This window comes from Gymnoscopelus braueri, assembly GCF_963280865.1.
Source record: "Gymnoscopelus braueri genome assembly, chromosome: 10".
In the NCBI taxonomy this organism is placed as follows: domain Eukaryota; kingdom Metazoa; phylum Chordata; class Actinopteri; order Myctophiformes; family Myctophidae; genus Gymnoscopelus; species Gymnoscopelus braueri.
The window spans coordinates 12,850,855-12,867,885 of record NC_137611.1 but is presented as its reverse complement, the minus strand read 5'-3'; the positions used below and the strand labels follow the sequence as shown (position 1 = coordinate 12,867,885).

The window sequence follows — 17,031 nt, the reverse complement described above, 5'->3', positions numbered from 1 at the left end:
TGCTCCCAAATAATGGAACACTTACACTTTAGGTCCTAAAGAGATTAGAGAGGCAGTCTGTTGAAATAACATTTTCACCTAGCCTTAATATAGCTAAATGTCTCACCATTTTCCATTTAACTTTCCAATTGATTGTTCATGATGTGCTTTAAGTCAGCTGTTTTCTTTCTTTTAATGCAAAGCACTTTGTTTTTCTGTTGTTTTGTATGAAAGGTGCTATACAAAAAAAAGTCTATCATGTTATTCATGTACAGTACTCAAGCTGTTTCAAGGCAGTTTGAAAGGTTATTTACAGAATATTTGTACGCAAATTCATAGGATGTATTTCCGGGTGGATATGCCGCAGGCCTGCAGCCTACCTGCAGACCTACAACTTGAACAAAACATAGGCAATTGTGTCAAAATCATGTTGTGTTTGTTGCTGTAAACCCCAATGCTGTATGTATTGGACTAGACCTAGCTTTTCTCAGTACACACACACACACACACACACAGACACACCCCCCCCCCCCCACACACACACACACACACACACACACGCTTGTCTTTGCAAACTGTTAATAAGTATTCAATCAATCATTTCATCACCATGTCATACAAGTTATAAACATAGCCAACCCGCCATAAAATCTTACTTCATACCAGGAATTGAAAGAAGAGGAGAAGCCTGTATGCACAGTTATTGTGGTGCCATGATGATTTGGTCATACTACTGTATGTTGGTTATACTATGCAGATGTATGTTAGTTACTTGTTGTAATTCATATAAACATAAACTGTTTGCTTGATTGCAAATGTTATTTAGAGAGCATGTTGTATATAGACATACTGTATGTGGTTTGATGTTTACCTGGTATCCTAGTTACTTTGTAGCACTTAAATGATTTCTTTGCACTCTACGTATGTGACCATTTACCCCATCTTTTGTTGACTATAGGGTTCACGACATCTGATCTTGCACTTGTAAGTCACTATGGATAAAAGCGTCTGCCAAATGCTTAAAATTGTTAATCGCTTACAGATCTCTGTTGTTGCTGCTAATCAGCTTAGGGAAGGAAGTGCCAATGGCGCGACCATGCCGATAGACGACCAACTCAAGCATGTACTCGTCCACCTTCACCACAACAGACGTCATCTTTTCTGTGGATATGAGGAAGATGATGGTGAAGACAGCCACTTCAAACTCAGGGCTCACACCGATGAAGGAACCGCCAATTGGCTTTACTAGCCCCTTCCAGCTGAACTGAAGATTCAGGACATGGTCATCTTCATCGGGCTGGAAGATAAACATGCAGGAAATCCATTAATCACTTTCTGTAATCCTTATTTTGGGCATGTCATAATAGGCGCAAAAACTGCGATCATTTATGTTTGGGGTGGGGTCTGAGGTTATCAGCACCACCTATCACCTACAACTTTCATTATGGGGATAAATATACCTGAATAGATACTGCAAATTGTATTGACATTTTGGGTACAGTTTCAACCTGAGCGGAGCGAGCCCCATTGACATTCATTATGAAAAAGCTACATATTTCAGAAAATATAAAACATCTTTCAGCTAATTCCCATCAGGGGTCACCACAGTGGATCATCTTTTTCCATCTGCATCTTTTTCTGCATCTTCCTCGGTCACTCCAGACACCTGCATGCGATCTCTCACCACATCCATAAACCTCCTCTTTGGCCTTCCTCTTCGTCTCATCTCAACCTTGCCTCTGTTGCTTTATCCTCCAGCCTTCTAACCTGGTTTGATCCACGCCGTAATATCAATGCCTTTCTCACACATTGACCATCTTGCACAGACTGTCTGCTGCGTAGCGTGGGGCATTTTCAGAGCCTGCCTAGGGTGGGGTTGCCTTTGCGACCAATCTGCCATAATAGGGAGATAAACAGGCATCGGCTTCACTGATTGGCCAACCTAACCCATGGACTTCACGGATTGGCCAACGTAACCCATGGACTTCACAGATTGGTCAAGCTTTGCGGATGTTTGTGCCACCTAACTAAATATAAGTTGTAACGAGTGCAATAGAACTTTACTATGTTACAGAGCAAGAATACATCTTTCCATATTCATCCACCATGGTGCTGTTTCGTGAAATGATGTGCTGGACAGTGCATTTGAAGGGAGCACCAAAGGGGTCTCCCACTGGTGCTGCTGCAACAGTGGGGAACGCGGTCTACTACTTTGGAGGGTCGCACAAAGACAAGGGTCAGATTGAGGTGCACTCATTCAACACAGTGTCTTTATGCTGGAAGAAGTTGCCCCCAGTGACAGATGAAAGAGAATCCCTCGAGGTTCCCTCCAAGCGCATCTTCCATACAGCTGTGCCCATACATGATAGCATCTGCATTTGGGGAGGGATTCCTTACTGCAACATCATTTATGCTTTTAATGTTAAGACCCAACGATGGTTCATGCCCAAGGCTTCTGGGACTGTTCCAGAGGCAAGGGGTGGCCACTCAGCCTGTGTCCTGGGGAGGGCCATGTATATCTATGGGGGATACGTCCGGTTGACTGGAGACACTAATGACATCTACAAGTTGGACACCACCACTATGGTCTGGTCTTTAATTAACACCAGAGGCACTCCGGCACCTGCTTCGTTAGGGCACTCTGCCACCATCATTGGGACAAAGATGTTTGTATTTGGGGGCGAAGGGGAGGAGGATGATGAAGGGGACGACTACAGCAACATCATCAGTGTGTTTGACACAGAGACCAACAGCTGGCTGAGCACACCTTCTGCACAGCCAATTCCAGAAGGACGCAAGGGTCATTCAGCCTTTGCCCACGATGGAGAGCTGTACATATTTGGTGGATTTCATCAGGACTGTAGCATCAGTGATCTATGGAAATTCAACCTAGAGACCATCTCCTGGAAGAAGGTTGAGCCCAAGGGGACATTCCCATCGCAGAACTCTTGGATGTGCTGCTGCGTGGTGGGAGATCGTATCATCTTCTTTGATGAAGACCTGTATATCTTAGACTTAGATCCTAGTCTGAAGAAGTCTGAAGGATAGGATTGAAGCTAGCAGTTGTTCAGCACAGTCAGGACTCAGATTGGAACTGGTAGCCATGATGACAAACAAAACAAAACGGCGAGCCTAAGAATATGTGGAAGATGAAGACGAAGAATAAAAGAAGAAAAAGATTCCCACCCTTACAGGTAAGGGTGGGAATTGGCAGCAATGAACTACCATCAGCAACAGAAGAAAAAACATCAGTGTGCTCGCTGGCAGCGTGTTCCAGAAGATGATGATCTTGAAATTGAAGATGAAAAAATAACTAACCAGCAAGCCCACTAAAAAATCTCCAGCAGGAATGAATGTAGAAAGAAAGAGATGCTTAGGGGCAGAGGACAGTTATGGAAGACTTCAGGAAACTTGCTTTTAAAACGAACCACGAATGGGAGAGGAAAATTACAAAAGGTGGAAACCGTTGTTTTTTTTTCATATTATGTACATTTTTAATTCATTTATTTTTTTATTGCTGCTCATGTTTTTTTTCCCCCCAGTGGCACCATACAGGTGAAGACAGGTGAAAGGGTCCGGGTGTGATATAGCAGGGTGGTGTTGAAACGTGGGACACCTTGCAGATATTAACGGGTGGCCACTGGAAGATTCGATGTCATCCACTTCTGTCAGGTTTTAGTGATCATCAGGCTTGCATCTATAGCTGACAAGGTTCAATGAGGCGTCACTGGGCGAAAACAGAGCCCAGCAGCAAGTCTATCACTGGCTGCTCTTAAAAGGATATTTACACTGTTGGTGAGTCGCTGAATCGCTGCCCTCCACACCGTACTGTGTAGCATCAGGCTGCAGCGCTGTTACTGTAGCTCCGTTAGCCTGTCAACACTGCAGAGCTCAAGACTGCTCCAGAGGAGCAACAGCTAAATAACCAGGTATATGTGCCAAGGCAAGAGGAAGGTTCTTGCACAGCTGCAGTTTTCAATATCATATTACCACTCATCTATAGAAAATCAAGGTACCCAGTATGTTCATATGTTAGAGAACACCACACAACCACAGATTGTTTTCATACCGTGTCTTTGTTTGCCCTTGCTTTGTAGCCTTTATAGTCAATATGGTCGTGCTTCTCCTGCAGGTAGAACTGGACCCAGTTGTGAAGACCCATGACCTCTCTGCCATGTTTGGTCTCCCCAACAAACACGTGTTCGAAACCACAAGAATCCTCACTGCGACAAAAGAAAGTAACATGTGAAGAATATGCAAAAGATGGAATGCTTAAATATTGTGTTGAACCATACTGGGCTTCTCACACAGGACAAGTACGTCTGAGCGCCAGAAAGTTAAAGCTGCAATCCGGAAGATTTATGCCTCACCCAGGAGAGACATTTTGCAAGCACATACATTTCTACTGCTGAGCTAAGGCGGAAATGAAAGCCCATTTGGGCAGGCGAAGATATTACACTCTGAACTTCAGGCAATACAGCCTCTTGCTAACCAGTAGCAATACAGCAATACCTCTTGCTAACCAGTAGGTGTCCTACCCGACCACAGGATCTAAGTGTCTCAATAGATGAGCAGGGAGGCCACCTCCATCCACCACATTATATTGTATTAGCATAACTCTACCATACAGATTGGTTAAAATATTGTTTTATTAAGTAAATAAAAGTTAAAGGTTTAAAAAAAGCCTTTTCAACTGCAATGAAAAAAGAAATCTTTGCCTGCGGGTGTCGCTGGAGAGGGAATTTGCCTGTCAATCATCGCCTCTGCTCCGCCCCCCCCAAAGGAAAGGATAGGGGAGGGGAGGGGCGAGGAGGAGAGTGGGCGGGATTATTCGACAGTGACCTCACTGTCGAAGGGCCAAGCTCAGATTACTTTTCAGCCTAATTATTCAGAAAACCCCAGACCACAGAAAATCCACTGAATGTTTTAAGTTCAGGTTTTTTGGGTGTAATTGAGGTCATAAAACCCCAAATAAAACATTGAAAATAAAAAAAGTGAAAATGAATGTCTGACATGATACCTTTAATGGATTGCAGCTTTAAGACAGGGAAGGGCACATTTGCATATGTCAAAAATAAATTAGGAGCTGTGGCCTGTGGGCACTATTAATGCCCCCGGGGAGCAGTTAGGGGTTAAGTGTCTTGCTCAGGGACACTTCAACACATAGACTGGGGCTGTGGGGCAAACCAGGGACCTTCTGATTGCCAGATTGCCTCTCTACCCATTCAGTTATGGCGGCCCCCACGACAGGGGTGAACTAAGAGCACAATACATTCTCTAGCAGTACATACTGCAACAATGACACTGACATAGCAGCAAAACAATCAAAAGCCACATAACTTAAATCAATATGTTAAAGTACAAGAATTTGAATGGGTGACATTGCAGAGACAAACAGTATTAACAACTGACACAGACTCATGACAATATCTCATACAAATACTCCGCTACAATGTGGCCAGCATACAGTACGTCTCCGGTGTACTACATGCAGTGTAGAAACACTTTCTATAAAATCACTTACCCTCCACCTCGTTCCCTGTGGTAGAGACGGAACCAGATGTCATATAACTGTCTCTTGAACTGCATGGGGTCTGATGGCGACTGTCCCTTGCTGACCAGATACTTGTGAGCACACTGTGAGTAAAGAGAGTGTCAAATAAAAGGTATCACTGATAAGGTTTAAACACAAATAGAGAGCCAGGAGATGTTTGAGGAGACTGAACGTGAATGAGTAGCGAAGGCTAAAAAAAATGCATGTGTCCGTATACAGTTGTTTGGTATGTTATTATTATTATTTCTGCCAAACGAGGGATGTGAAAGATACTGGGGGAAAATAGTCACTTATTCTGCTGTACCGTCCTAGTGTTTACCATGGAAAGGAGAAGTTGCAATAGCCTAACATCCAGCTATATTTACAACACCGACTGTACCTTCATGACGTCAGTCTCCAGGATGGCGTCCAGGAAGAGATGGTTCTCTCTCATTTCCTCCGAGGTCACAGTCTCTGACACACCTGTAGATGTCTCATAGTTGTCCAGCAAGCTGATGAAATCTGCACGAGGGAGGAAAGTTGTCAGTCACATTGCAGCCATCAGGAAAGAGGGGAAGTGTAGTTTAGTTACGCTAAAATCTAAAAAGAGGTAATGATACTAGTACACAGGCAGCTAAAACTACAAATTTTAGCTGCCTGTGGGAGATTATAAACTAACAACAGCAGCAGCTCTATTTAAAAAAGGTGACATCTATTTACTATAATAATGTATCCACTGCACATTATCCTGCAGGTGATTATTCTATACTATTAATACTAGAGAGTATATATGAAGCTTTATTTGTATTATTTCATATTTATGGAAATCCCATGGAGATCAAGATCTCTTTTATGAGGGAGCCCGGAAAGTTGCAACGTACACAACATAAAACATAATAAACAATCACATAAAAACAGAAACAACTTAAAATAAATCAAGTGCAAACAGAGTCATAAGGCAGGAGAAATAATTAGCCCACTTTGGAAATTCATATATGAACCATTTAGGTAGGGAAGCAAGTGCACTGTCCAATGGGGTCTGCCATCAGGTCAGACGATACGTTTTTAAAATGCATTTTAAAAGCTGCAGGGTCTGCAATGCAGCCTTATGACCTGAATTGCAGGCATTAAGAGGATAGAACTTACGGGCATAAGTCTCGATACTTTTGAGTTTGTCTTCATTGACGTTGGAGAACAGCGGTTCTCTGGCCTTATCTCTGGCATAGTTACTGCCCTGTGCCACGTAGCCTGCCCTCCCCTAAAGAAACAATGCAAACAGAAGATTAAACATATCACACACACGGAGCAGGAAAACGGTCAGAATTCATTTTTATTTATTTATTTATACGAATAAACAACAATTTAGTCGTTGTGACAATTAATCCTAAACTTTAAATTAAGCTTAAGTCACCTGGGGATTGATGGTGTAGTCAGTCCCTGGCTTGAGACGGTTGACATCCGACCTCCAGAGCTCGTTCAGCACCTCAGAGAGTTCCTCGTTTATGTCTCCACTGTAGAAACACAAGCAACCACAGTTAAATGTAGACGATAACAGCTCATTTATGATCTGTCGCATGAAGGTGTCGCACGCCGAAAATGGCTGACCTACAAGCTCACAAAGGGACTGATTATATGTACAGTGTCACCCGGCCTAAATCAGTGGGTATCTGGATAATAATATGTACAGTCGGGTGCCCGCTGACCTAGCGGTCCGGCCGCATACCACATTCAGGCTCTAGTGCAGCCTCACTCCCAATCTCTCTCTCCACGTTTCCTGTAATGTCAATAAAGGCAGAAAACCCCCAAAGAATATCTAACTATATACAGTCTGTCAGCCAACAGTGAATGCGTGAGTGAGTATGTGAGTCTCACAGCAGTTATCCTTAACAAGGGTCTGTTATGGCTAAGTAGTATACATCCCAGTAGTTCATGTGCAAGTGAGTCAAACATGAGTCATTAATCCCAAGGACAGAATAACTACTGCAGCTACTAATAATTAACAAATAAAAAGAACAAAATATTTCAACCATCAGTTATCTATAATAAAGGCAGTACTTTGGACCCTATTCAAAGTGTATTCAAAGTGTACGCTACAGCACATATCCCAGTTTAAAGCACTTATTTGGTTCTCAGGGACACAGTTTTGCTTGGTGTCATGTTCAACAACACAATGCCACAGAGATCTGGTGACCCCATTATAAAGGGAAACTCCACCTCTATCATCCAGTTACCATTGTTATATTTGCTTCATCAAAAGTCTCTGGTGCTTATTGTCTCAAGACCATCTGGAGAATTACCTGCCTGAAACAGCCAAGACAAATCAATGATCATACAAGCTTTCAGTTCAGGTCATCTGGAGACCCCAAACATATGCAGTTCCCACCAAAAGTTTTCCAAACATCTTTGGTTCGCAGACCAATTTTTGTGGGTCGCGAGTAGTTTCCGTTTCCTACATTTAAAATATATAGATATATTATTTCAAAAGATTTTTAAAAGTTTAAACAAAATAAAATCACACATTTTCATCAATTAAACACAATTCCAACAATTTTCTAAAGTATTCATAAATAAAATGAAAACATCTAATAATTTCCAATAAAAAAAGAGTTTAAGAAGTAGTGAAAATACTGTTCCACAGTTTCTATGTGAGGTCCTTTTGTCCCTGTAATGGTTGTGTGAGTATGTACTTAAATGTGTTTGCTTATTCAAATCACGATCACCTCTGTTTAATGTCGCATCATTTTGCTCTCTGTTACTTCTTCCTGTTGCTATCCAATATGCACTAATTAAGGGGAAATTGAAAATCTAGACCAAAAATAATCTATTAAAAAAAAACTAAAAAAAGACAACCGCACCCATGAGTCTGTATCACCAGATGCTGAGTGAGTGTAGATCATGGATCATGGCACAACTGACTATTATGCAACATCAAGTGACAGGAAAGGGCATCTGCTGAAATAAAATCACAAGGTTCTTGAAACAGCTGCCAGTGCATTTATGAATATCACAAAGGGTCCCAGTGAGGATATCATGCTGCTGAATGTCTGACTTTCTGCAGGCAGTTCGTATCCTGTTTGTTCCATTTTATAGTTAGAGTTAATGAGTACCAGATCTGCACATCCCACACAAAGCTCTTACTGAAACAGCTCTGTTCAACCCTTTGAAGAACCATTCCAAACAGTTTGAAAATTCCACACTTTTTTGGAACAAGGCCATACTTGTCTACAGCTGCAACAACAAATTTGTTTACAAAACGTTTGGCACAATTTCTTCAGCAACAAAGCAGGAAAAGCATCATTGTTACATTGTAGCACAATAGTTTCCCATAAACTACACGCAGTTTTAATTGATTCAGATGCATGCCTTAAAATGTTTGATGAAAACAACAACAACAAAGTATTATAGCACTTTTTCGTTTGTTAAAATGACAGAAAGTGATGTCCACAGCAAGAAAATAATAAGCAGGCTGCAGTCGTAAATCCCTGCACATGAACATTAAGTTCTTACCCTCTAGCCATGTCTGTCTCCGTTCAGTTCAGTGAAACAACCCAAAACAACTCTACGATGCGTGGATGATGTGTAGAGGAACAGTTATGTTAGACGTCAGTCAAAAAGGCAAGCCAATGACAAGACAGAGAGAGACCTGCCTCCCTACCAAGACCCTACCCACTAGGAGGGGCAGTGGTTGCTATTTTCCACTACAGTGTGTAAGGAGAATTGACCCACCAGATTGATTGATTGATTGAATTGTTTTGCAGAAGTTCAGTCCAAAATTCTTCTATAATAGTGTCTGAGTGTTCTATTTTTAATTGAATGTGTTTGTGTGTTTTTTTAGTCCAATTGCATTTGAGAATGTAGGCAATAAGCATGCATTTTTTTTCCATATAAAAAAAAAAAAAGTTCAGTAACATAGAAGATGATTGATCACTTGAAACCTAATCTCTCAAGAACAGATTCTGCAGATAGTAAAAAACAGCAGAGGGCGCTGTTTTTCCTTTTCATTTGGCGATGGGTTCCCAGATTGCTTGAAACCTAGCCTAAATAAAAATTATTATGATAATAATAATAATAATCATCATAATTATAATAATAATAATAATAATAATAATCATCATAATCATAATCATAATCATAATCATAATAATAATAATAATAATAATGGTAACACCAAAAAATAGATTTTTGGTGTGCTCCACCACGAAAGACTATGTGCAGTATACAGAGGCAATGAAGTCTCCTTTTTAAAGTTGTGGCCCTATAATGGACCGTTAGGCTTGATTTTTATTTTTATTTTTACTGATGGTGTTGATGAACAATGGAACTGGAGGAACCCCCCCCCCCTCCCTTACTTGTCTGTTCTTGTTTGTTTTGTTTTGTTAAGAGTATGTCTAAGTCAGTTGTTGTATGTGGAACATTTTTAAAAATCAATACAAATATTTAAAAAATAAATAAATAATTTATTTTCTACTGTTATGTTGACAAAGATTATTTATTTTCATTTTCATTTAATATTTACATTTCAATTGTATAGCCTATTGCTCTCACTTGTAACAGAGTATTTCTACATTGCGGTATTGATACTTTTACTGAAGTGAAACATTTTAGTACTTTTGCCACCACTGCCAGACTGTCACTGGACTTTTATTTTGAAGTCCAACATTTTCCTAGGAGGAAGGAGCGTCTTTTCTGTACGGCGCATGCGCAACCAAACTCACGTTGTGCTAGTGCGTGTGTTCTTCTTGCTGATAAATGTGTGCGTCCCTTTGACTATATTATAGTTGCAACATTGTGTCCGATTGTTTCATTACATAGTTGTTTTTACCGTTGGTTCTGTCAGGCGGGTGTGCATTAGTGCGTGAGCCGTTATTCAAAAGGAAATACAGGGAATACCATAATAATAACTCTAAAGCAGACTAACTGTAGGTTATTGGCCCTGTAGTGAAACATGGGACCCACAACACTAGTGGAACTGGTGGCTGGGAGCTATGAACAGATTGTATTTGGATACAAAGTGTCCACTGATGAACAAGTAAGTAAACTCACTCACTGCATCTTTAAACTCTTTAAAGATGCAGTAAAAGTGTTACTGTTGTAGTGTTTTGATAGCTCTATATTCTTGCAATCATTACAGTGTTTGTTCAGTAACTGGGGTCTCCCTGTCTCTCCAGCTCTTTAAAATAGAAAATGCATTTTCAGGTCCAGATACCAATTTTAACTTTAATAATCAACTTGGGGTACAGGATAAACAAGTGAAAGTGGAAGTGATGTCACCAGTGAGTAGACAAAAAAGGGACTTGAACACTATAAAATTGAAGCTGATAAAGGGGTACCCTTTTCTGATTGGCTGAAATTAGCAACCCACCTGTATTGTCTGTTTATTAAAGAGCAGGAGAGACAGGGAGACCCTGGACAAAGCCTCTGTTAACAATGATTACTATTAGAATATGGAGTGTTTATGTTTTATCAAAAAAACTTAAATTTAAACCAAAGAGTATCATTTACACTACCTTTTTAATCTGAAGTGATCAAAGAGAGCAGGCTGATAATAAACAGCAGCATAATGAGGTGATTGATCATATCCTTCCATGTTGATTCACAGGAGAAGTGGACAGCCAAGGCGGACTTCACCCACCATGCTCATACAGCGTCCATATCGGCGGTGGCGAGCAGCGAGAGGTTCGTTGTCACTGGAAGCAAAGATGAGACGGTCCAGGTCTATGACATGAAGAAGAGGGTTGAACACGGGGCGTTGCTGCATCATGATGGTAAAGACCTGCTACCTGCTTGTCAAGTCCCTGGAAATCAAGATGACCAATGTGTTGCTGTCGGGCAGAAACCTCTTGACTTTATCTCCAAGTGTTTTTTCGTAAATTAATGACCTGCTTGATCACAAAAGAATCAAAAATAGCAGATCTGCAAGCTCGAAATGTGTTTTGAGCTTGTAGATCTGCAATTTTTGCTATTTTTGATCCTAATCCTGGAAAGTCAAAGTTATGGACATATGAGGTTTCCACCCGACAGAGACGATTTGCTGTTGGTTATAATTATATACCTGGCTTTTTTTTGTATACATGGTCAGTCATCTTTTGCTGTGTCATTTATTTAACAACGATATTTTGGGTACGTCCTTCAAAAATGCTCAAAATGAACTAAACATGGAAGCATGAGCTCGGCCCTGGCCTCCCTACTGTGGGGGACTGGTGTAGTGCTGGTGTAGCGCCCAGGATCACTTAGGAAATTGGCACCGGGTGAAAAAAATGGGTTACAAAAATCGCGGGATAAAAAATTTAGTAAAAAAAAAAAAAGAACAAAAAAAAAAACAGGGATCTACAAGCTCACATCGCATCCCAACGTCGTTGGATGACGAAGTACAGTTACTATATATAAGCTTGGTTAAAACACAGTTTTGCTGGTTTATAAATAGTGAATAATGCATGCCTGTACAGCTGATGTCTTTGTATCCGCACACAGGCACCATCACATGTCTGGAGTTCTCTGGCAACGCTCATTTACTGAGTGGAGGAGAGGACGGTCTCATATGTGTGTGGAGAACGAAGAAGTGGGAGTGCCTGAAAACCATCAAAGCTCACCAGTAAGTAGAACTTCCACCTATAAAAGGCATCGATATTCAACGCGGTAACGTACGATTATCGCCGTGTTGTGTTGACGGTACTGATGGGCGGACAAAACACCTGCGATGGACAATGCCCTCTTGATAACTACGTTGACCTACCCACTCACACACAGTGGTGGAAAAAGTACTCGAATTCTTTACTTAAGTAAAAGTACCAATACTGCAAAATAAAAATACTCTGTTACAAGTAAAAGTCCAGAATTAAAAATGTACTTGAGTAAAAGTACAAAAGTATTGGCATCAAAATGTACTCAAAGTACCAAAAGTAAAAGTACTAAATATTTGAAAATAGCAGATCTACAAGCTCACAACGCGTCGCATCGCGACGCGTTGTGAGCTTGTAGATCGGCTATTTTCAAATAGCCTAGGTATTAAATAGAGTTAAAGTGATTAAGGTATGTTTCATTATATCATAATTTATATCTCAAAAGTAACTAGTAACTAAAGTTTTCAAATAAATGTAGTGGAGTAAAAGTACAATATTTGCCTCTGAAATGTAGTGGAGTAGAAGTGAAAGTATTGGAAATTGGAAATACTCAAGTAAAGTACAAATACCTCAAAATTGTACTTAAGTACAGTACTTAAGTAAATGTACTTAGTTACTTTCCACCACTGCCACACATATCACTTCTATCCATCCAACTGGGTTTTTGTAGGCAGACATTCGCCCAATAAAGGTACACAAGGTGGTCCAGCTACCTTTATTGCCTCGTAACGAGATTACAGATAACAAGCGGCAAAATGGGTTTTCCCATTGGGAAGCTCAGGGTGGGAAGCTCAGTGGTCCGTGAGAAACGTGGAGAAGAGCCGCTGCTCCTTTGCGTGGAAAGGAGCCAGTTGAGGTGGTTTGGGCATCTAGTAAAGGAGGATGCCTCCTGGTCGCCTCCCCAGAGGAGGTTTTCCAGGCACATCCAGCCGAGAGGAGGTCACGGGGCAGGCCGAGGAACAAGTGGAGGGATTATATCTCCATGGTGGCCTGGGAACACCTCAGGATCCCCGAGTCAGAGCTGGCTAATGTGACCAGGGAAAGGGAGGAACTGCTACCTCCACGACCTGACTTTGGGTCAGTGGTTGAAAATGGATGGAATGATGTGAAATGCCAAACTAATTATGCTTAATCCTGTGTCCCCAGAGGTCACGTGACATCACTGTCTGTCCATCCCTCTGGGAAACTTGCACTGTCAGTCGGGACAGACAAGACACTGAGGTAAGAATTACACTTCAATGAAGAGAGGTGTTTTGGTACATACGTCCATAAACGTCAAGTCAAAATTGACCTGTGCACTTTTTGTTGCTCCAGAACATGGAACCTCATTGACGGAAGATCAGCATTCATCAAAAACATCAAACAGAGTATGTTGCATATTGTGTTATTTCATAGAAATGCATGCTTCAACACGGAAGCTATTTGTGTTACTTTTCTGTGACACTGTTATACAATGAAGTATAAAATAGGGCTTAAGCGGTTAAACCTTTTTTCCCTTCACTTCTATCAGATGCACACATTGTGAGATGGTCCCCAGATGGAGATAAATATGTGGTGGTAATCGATGACAAAATTGATATCTACAACCTGGAGACGGCCTCGCTGATAGGAACCATCATAAACCCCAAGAGGATCTCATCTATTAAGTTCTTAACAGTGAGTTCTGTGCTCTGCAGTCACACCTGGGTCAAGTACTGTTGGAAGTACTTGTTGTTGTTTGGTTTGTCGTGTACACAGATTCCAGATGGGGCGGGATTTCCCACACAGGACATCTAGTTTTCATTGTTCTAACCACCCATCTGGTACTAGGTTACCTAGGCCTTTGTCTGAACAGTCCTATCAGCCCACGGAAAGCTCTCCTTTTTTTATTTTGTTTTACCAGAGACTTGTGCCGTCGTAAATCAAGTAAGAATAATCTATTTGCTCAACTTTTATTGAACGGGTCAATCGCAAAGAATAAGTGTTTCATAAGACAGTAAGAGTGAGAAAATATCTGAAAAATAATCATTCTCTAAAATTCTAAACACTTTTGTCTGTACCTTATTGGGAAAACAAATTGGCAATATGGTACAGCCAAAATAATGAAGGCTTTTTAAATGTGGATCTTTGGAGATTGAGTGACTTGGAGTTTTCTTTAGTAGCTTAATACTGTTTTAATACTGTCTTTCTTACATTGATACGAACCCCACCTCTCAACGAACACCTTTCCTGTCTTTCTTACGTACGAACCCCACCTCTCAATGAACACCTTTCCTTTTTAAAGTATTTTTTTTAAAAGGCAGCGTTCTTTTCACTCTATAGTTTTACAGGAAAATTATCTGTTTGCCTTTCAGAACTCCAAGTTGGCCGTCGCAGGAGACGATGAAATGGTTCGTTTGTGCGATGTAGACACTCAGAAATTGCTGGGTGATTTCAAGGCTCATGAAACCAGGTGCATTTATTCTGCCTTTTCCCATTGCATGACAATGCTTACGCCTCATTTATGCTTGCACGCTGATGTTGCACAACGAAAATAGCTGATCTACAAGCTCACAACGCGCCGTGCTGCGCTGCGCTGTGAGCTTGTGATCGGCTATTTTCTGCATGCGACACACAACAATGTATACATCAAGCCATATTTCCGCATCTCATTACCCATGTGTAAATTGCATCTCTGATTCTGTGTTCATTCCAGAGTGAAAGCGCTTGAGACTGTTACTGTGGAGGACTACTGTGTTCTGGTCACAGCATCAAACGATGGATTCATCAAGATGTGGAAGCTCGATCTCAAAGAGGCATGTCTCCTTCTGGTGCTTTTGTTGCACATGTGTGTGTAATTCTTTCAATTGAGCGCCACCAGCTGGCTGCTGTTTTGTCCTACTAGATTGTATGTTATTTTCCCCCCCAGTATGATAGTTGTAGCACATCAAGGGTAATGAATTTAACTTGCTCAGTCCTTTTAGAGTTGTTAAAAACTGATTCACAGACAGTGAAACAACTACAAACAAAGCAATTAGAAATGCTACACATACATTTTGGTGTTGTTGGGATAACTGGTGGCTCAGCCAGTTAGTGCACAGAACATGTGCTCGCGACAAGGACCCGAGTTCCAACTCCCGGTCTTGTTTATAGCATGTTTCTCTGCCCTTGGTTTACTGTCTCTCTGCATTCAACGATCTAAGAAATAAAGAAGAAAGAAACGTTTTGACCGCCTGTTAAGGCCAAATTAATTCTCAGTCTGTAGTATGACAGTGTTGCTTCCCGAAAATAACTGATTTTCAGTTTGCATCAAAACATGTTGTTAGCTCAAAATTAGTTATTTTTGGCAAGCGACACAGTTGTGGGATGGAGCATAAATTAACCCATTAAAACCGGGAAATCTGTGTCATTTTGGATTTTAGCTATATGTGTATATATAGCAACATACATTTTTCAGAAAACTCAGGATTTAGAACAGTGGTTCTCAAAATAGCAGATATATAAGCTCACAGCGCGTCACTTCGTGCCGTGCTGCGAGCTTGCACATCTGCTATTTTTTTACTTTTTTTGTTTAAATATTCAAAGAAAGTGTTTGCAAATCTTGGTCCCTGGCACAAAACATTTCCAAATGAGGGTCCGTGGCCAAATACATATATCATGAAAATAAACATAAAAATGTTTGAGAGCTACTGATGGCATTTGTAGAATCGGCCTCAGGTATTAATGGGTTAAGCTTGCAATTGCTAAGTGATAGTTGAGAAACAAAGCTCTGATCCTCTGCTTATGACAGAAAATGCATGTTCTGTGTTGTTATTCAGGAGATGGAGCCACCCACTCTGCTCGGGGAGGTGAACACAACTGCCAGACTGACCTGCCTCGCTGTGAGGAAGCCCTCTTCAACACAGGCGATAACACCAGAGGCAACAACTTCTCAAGGTACCGAAATTACAGTAGTGTGTGTCCCTATTTTGGGCATAGGTGAACATTTGAACAAATTGCTCAAAATTGTAAGCTCACAATGTGTTGCATCGCAACGCGTTGCGAGCTTTTGGATGAGCCATTCTTGCTATACACTGTACAACAAAGTATATTGGGCATCAGTGGTTTAAGTGTGTACTAGCCGCAAGCAACTAATTCTATTTTTAATTTCTTGAATCTAGAGTTACAACACCAACCATTGACAGCCCATACATCCAAACAGAAAAGTCCGATCTGATTGTATTGAACAACGTTAAACTCACCAACATTACAGCTGTACGGAAAGCTTGAATTATTATTATATGTTGGAGTTTGGAAGCGCTCGTTTTCAAAAACGCAACGTATGGCTGCCTCCTGCATTATGTGACATTTAGAAACAGGTGGTATGCAGGACCGTTGAGTGATTTCCATGTATTTGGATGTATGAGCTGTCAATGGTTGGTGTTGCAACTCTAGGTTCGAGAAATTTACACTTAGAGTTGCTTGCGGCTAAGTGTTAACCTCATAACGGTTGGTTCTGATCTATGTAAGCTCAGTTTATATGTAAAGATTATGTTTATCCATGTATACACACATTGTGAGATGCACATTAATTGTTTATCCTGAAGGAGACATAAATCTGGAATTTCAAGAGCTGATATTTTGTAACGCACTCGACTCTCATCATATCTGTTCACAGAACTTTTGCAGCAGCTTCCAAAGACGAAAAGGGTCAGGATTGCCACTGAAGAAGTCATTATGGTGGACGAAAGTAAACCTCAAGAGAAGAAAAAGAAGAGCAATAAAAATACAACGCAATAAAAGGATTTATACTGAAACCAGGCCATGTCTGATGGGCCATTGACTGTAAATTAACTGGTTTATGCTCGCCACCAGGGGGTGGTAGAGGACCACTTGTACAGAATGTGATTTTTTTTACATTTCTATATTTAGTAAATGTATTTCTTTTCAGCCAAAAGCTAA

At 40.9% G+C, this 17,031-nt stretch overlaps 2 protein-coding genes across 2 annotated transcripts; one reads left to right on the top strand and one right to left on the bottom strand.

Annotated features, from left to right (window-relative positions):
• Positions 1-534: 534 nt before the first annotated feature.
• On the bottom strand, positions 535-9,095 carry LOC308093899 (uridylate-specific endoribonuclease C-like). The gene is made up of 7 exons (XM_080440295.1): positions 9,020-9,095; positions 6,924-7,023; positions 6,659-6,770; positions 5,913-6,034; positions 5,504-5,616; positions 4,049-4,202; positions 535-1,276 (listed from the first exon to the last, which is right to left on the bottom strand). The coding sequence occupies exons 1-7, from the start codon at positions 9,028-9,030 to the stop codon at positions 1,016-1,018; spliced, it is 873 nt and encodes a 290-aa protein (XP_080296421.1). The 5' UTR covers positions 9,031-9,095; the 3' UTR covers positions 535-1,015.
• Positions 9,096-10,223: 1,128 nt separating this feature from the next.
• Positions 10,224-16,886, top strand: pak1ip1 (PAK1 interacting protein 1). The gene is made up of 10 exons (XM_080439033.1): positions 10,224-10,541; positions 11,112-11,277; positions 11,984-12,104; positions 13,279-13,353; positions 13,447-13,499; positions 13,643-13,788; positions 14,466-14,563; positions 14,807-14,906; positions 15,909-16,026; positions 16,748-16,886. Exons 1-10 carry the CDS (start codon positions 10,458-10,460, stop codon positions 16,867-16,869), a joined length of 1,083 nt encoding a protein of 360 aa, XP_080295159.1. The 5' UTR covers positions 10,224-10,457; the 3' UTR covers positions 16,870-16,886.
• Positions 16,887-17,031: the final 145 nt, after the last annotated feature.

Excerpts from the sequence above, each read along its gene's own strand:
- LOC308093899 (XM_080440295.1), bottom strand. Across the intron at positions 5,617-5,912 it reads TGGAGACTGACGTCATGAAG|TGTGCTCACAAGTATCTGGT; the intron begins GTACAGTCGGTG and ends CTTTACTCACAG. Across the intron at positions 1,277-4,048 it reads CAAGGGCAAACAAAGACACG|CCCGATGAAGATGACCATGT; the intron begins GTATGAAAACAA and ends TTTATCTTCCAG.
- pak1ip1 (XM_080439033.1), top strand. The coding sequence starts at position 10,458 with ATGGGACCCACAACACTAGTGGAACTGGTGGCTGGGAGCTATGAACAG. Across the intron at positions 13,354-13,446 it reads GGGACAGACAAGACACTGAG|AACATGGAACCTCATTGACG; the intron begins GTAAGAATTACA and ends TTGTTGCTCCAG. Across the intron at positions 14,907-15,908 it reads GGAAGCTCGATCTCAAAGAG|GAGATGGAGCCACCCACTCT; the intron begins GCATGTCTCCTT and ends GTTGTTATTCAG.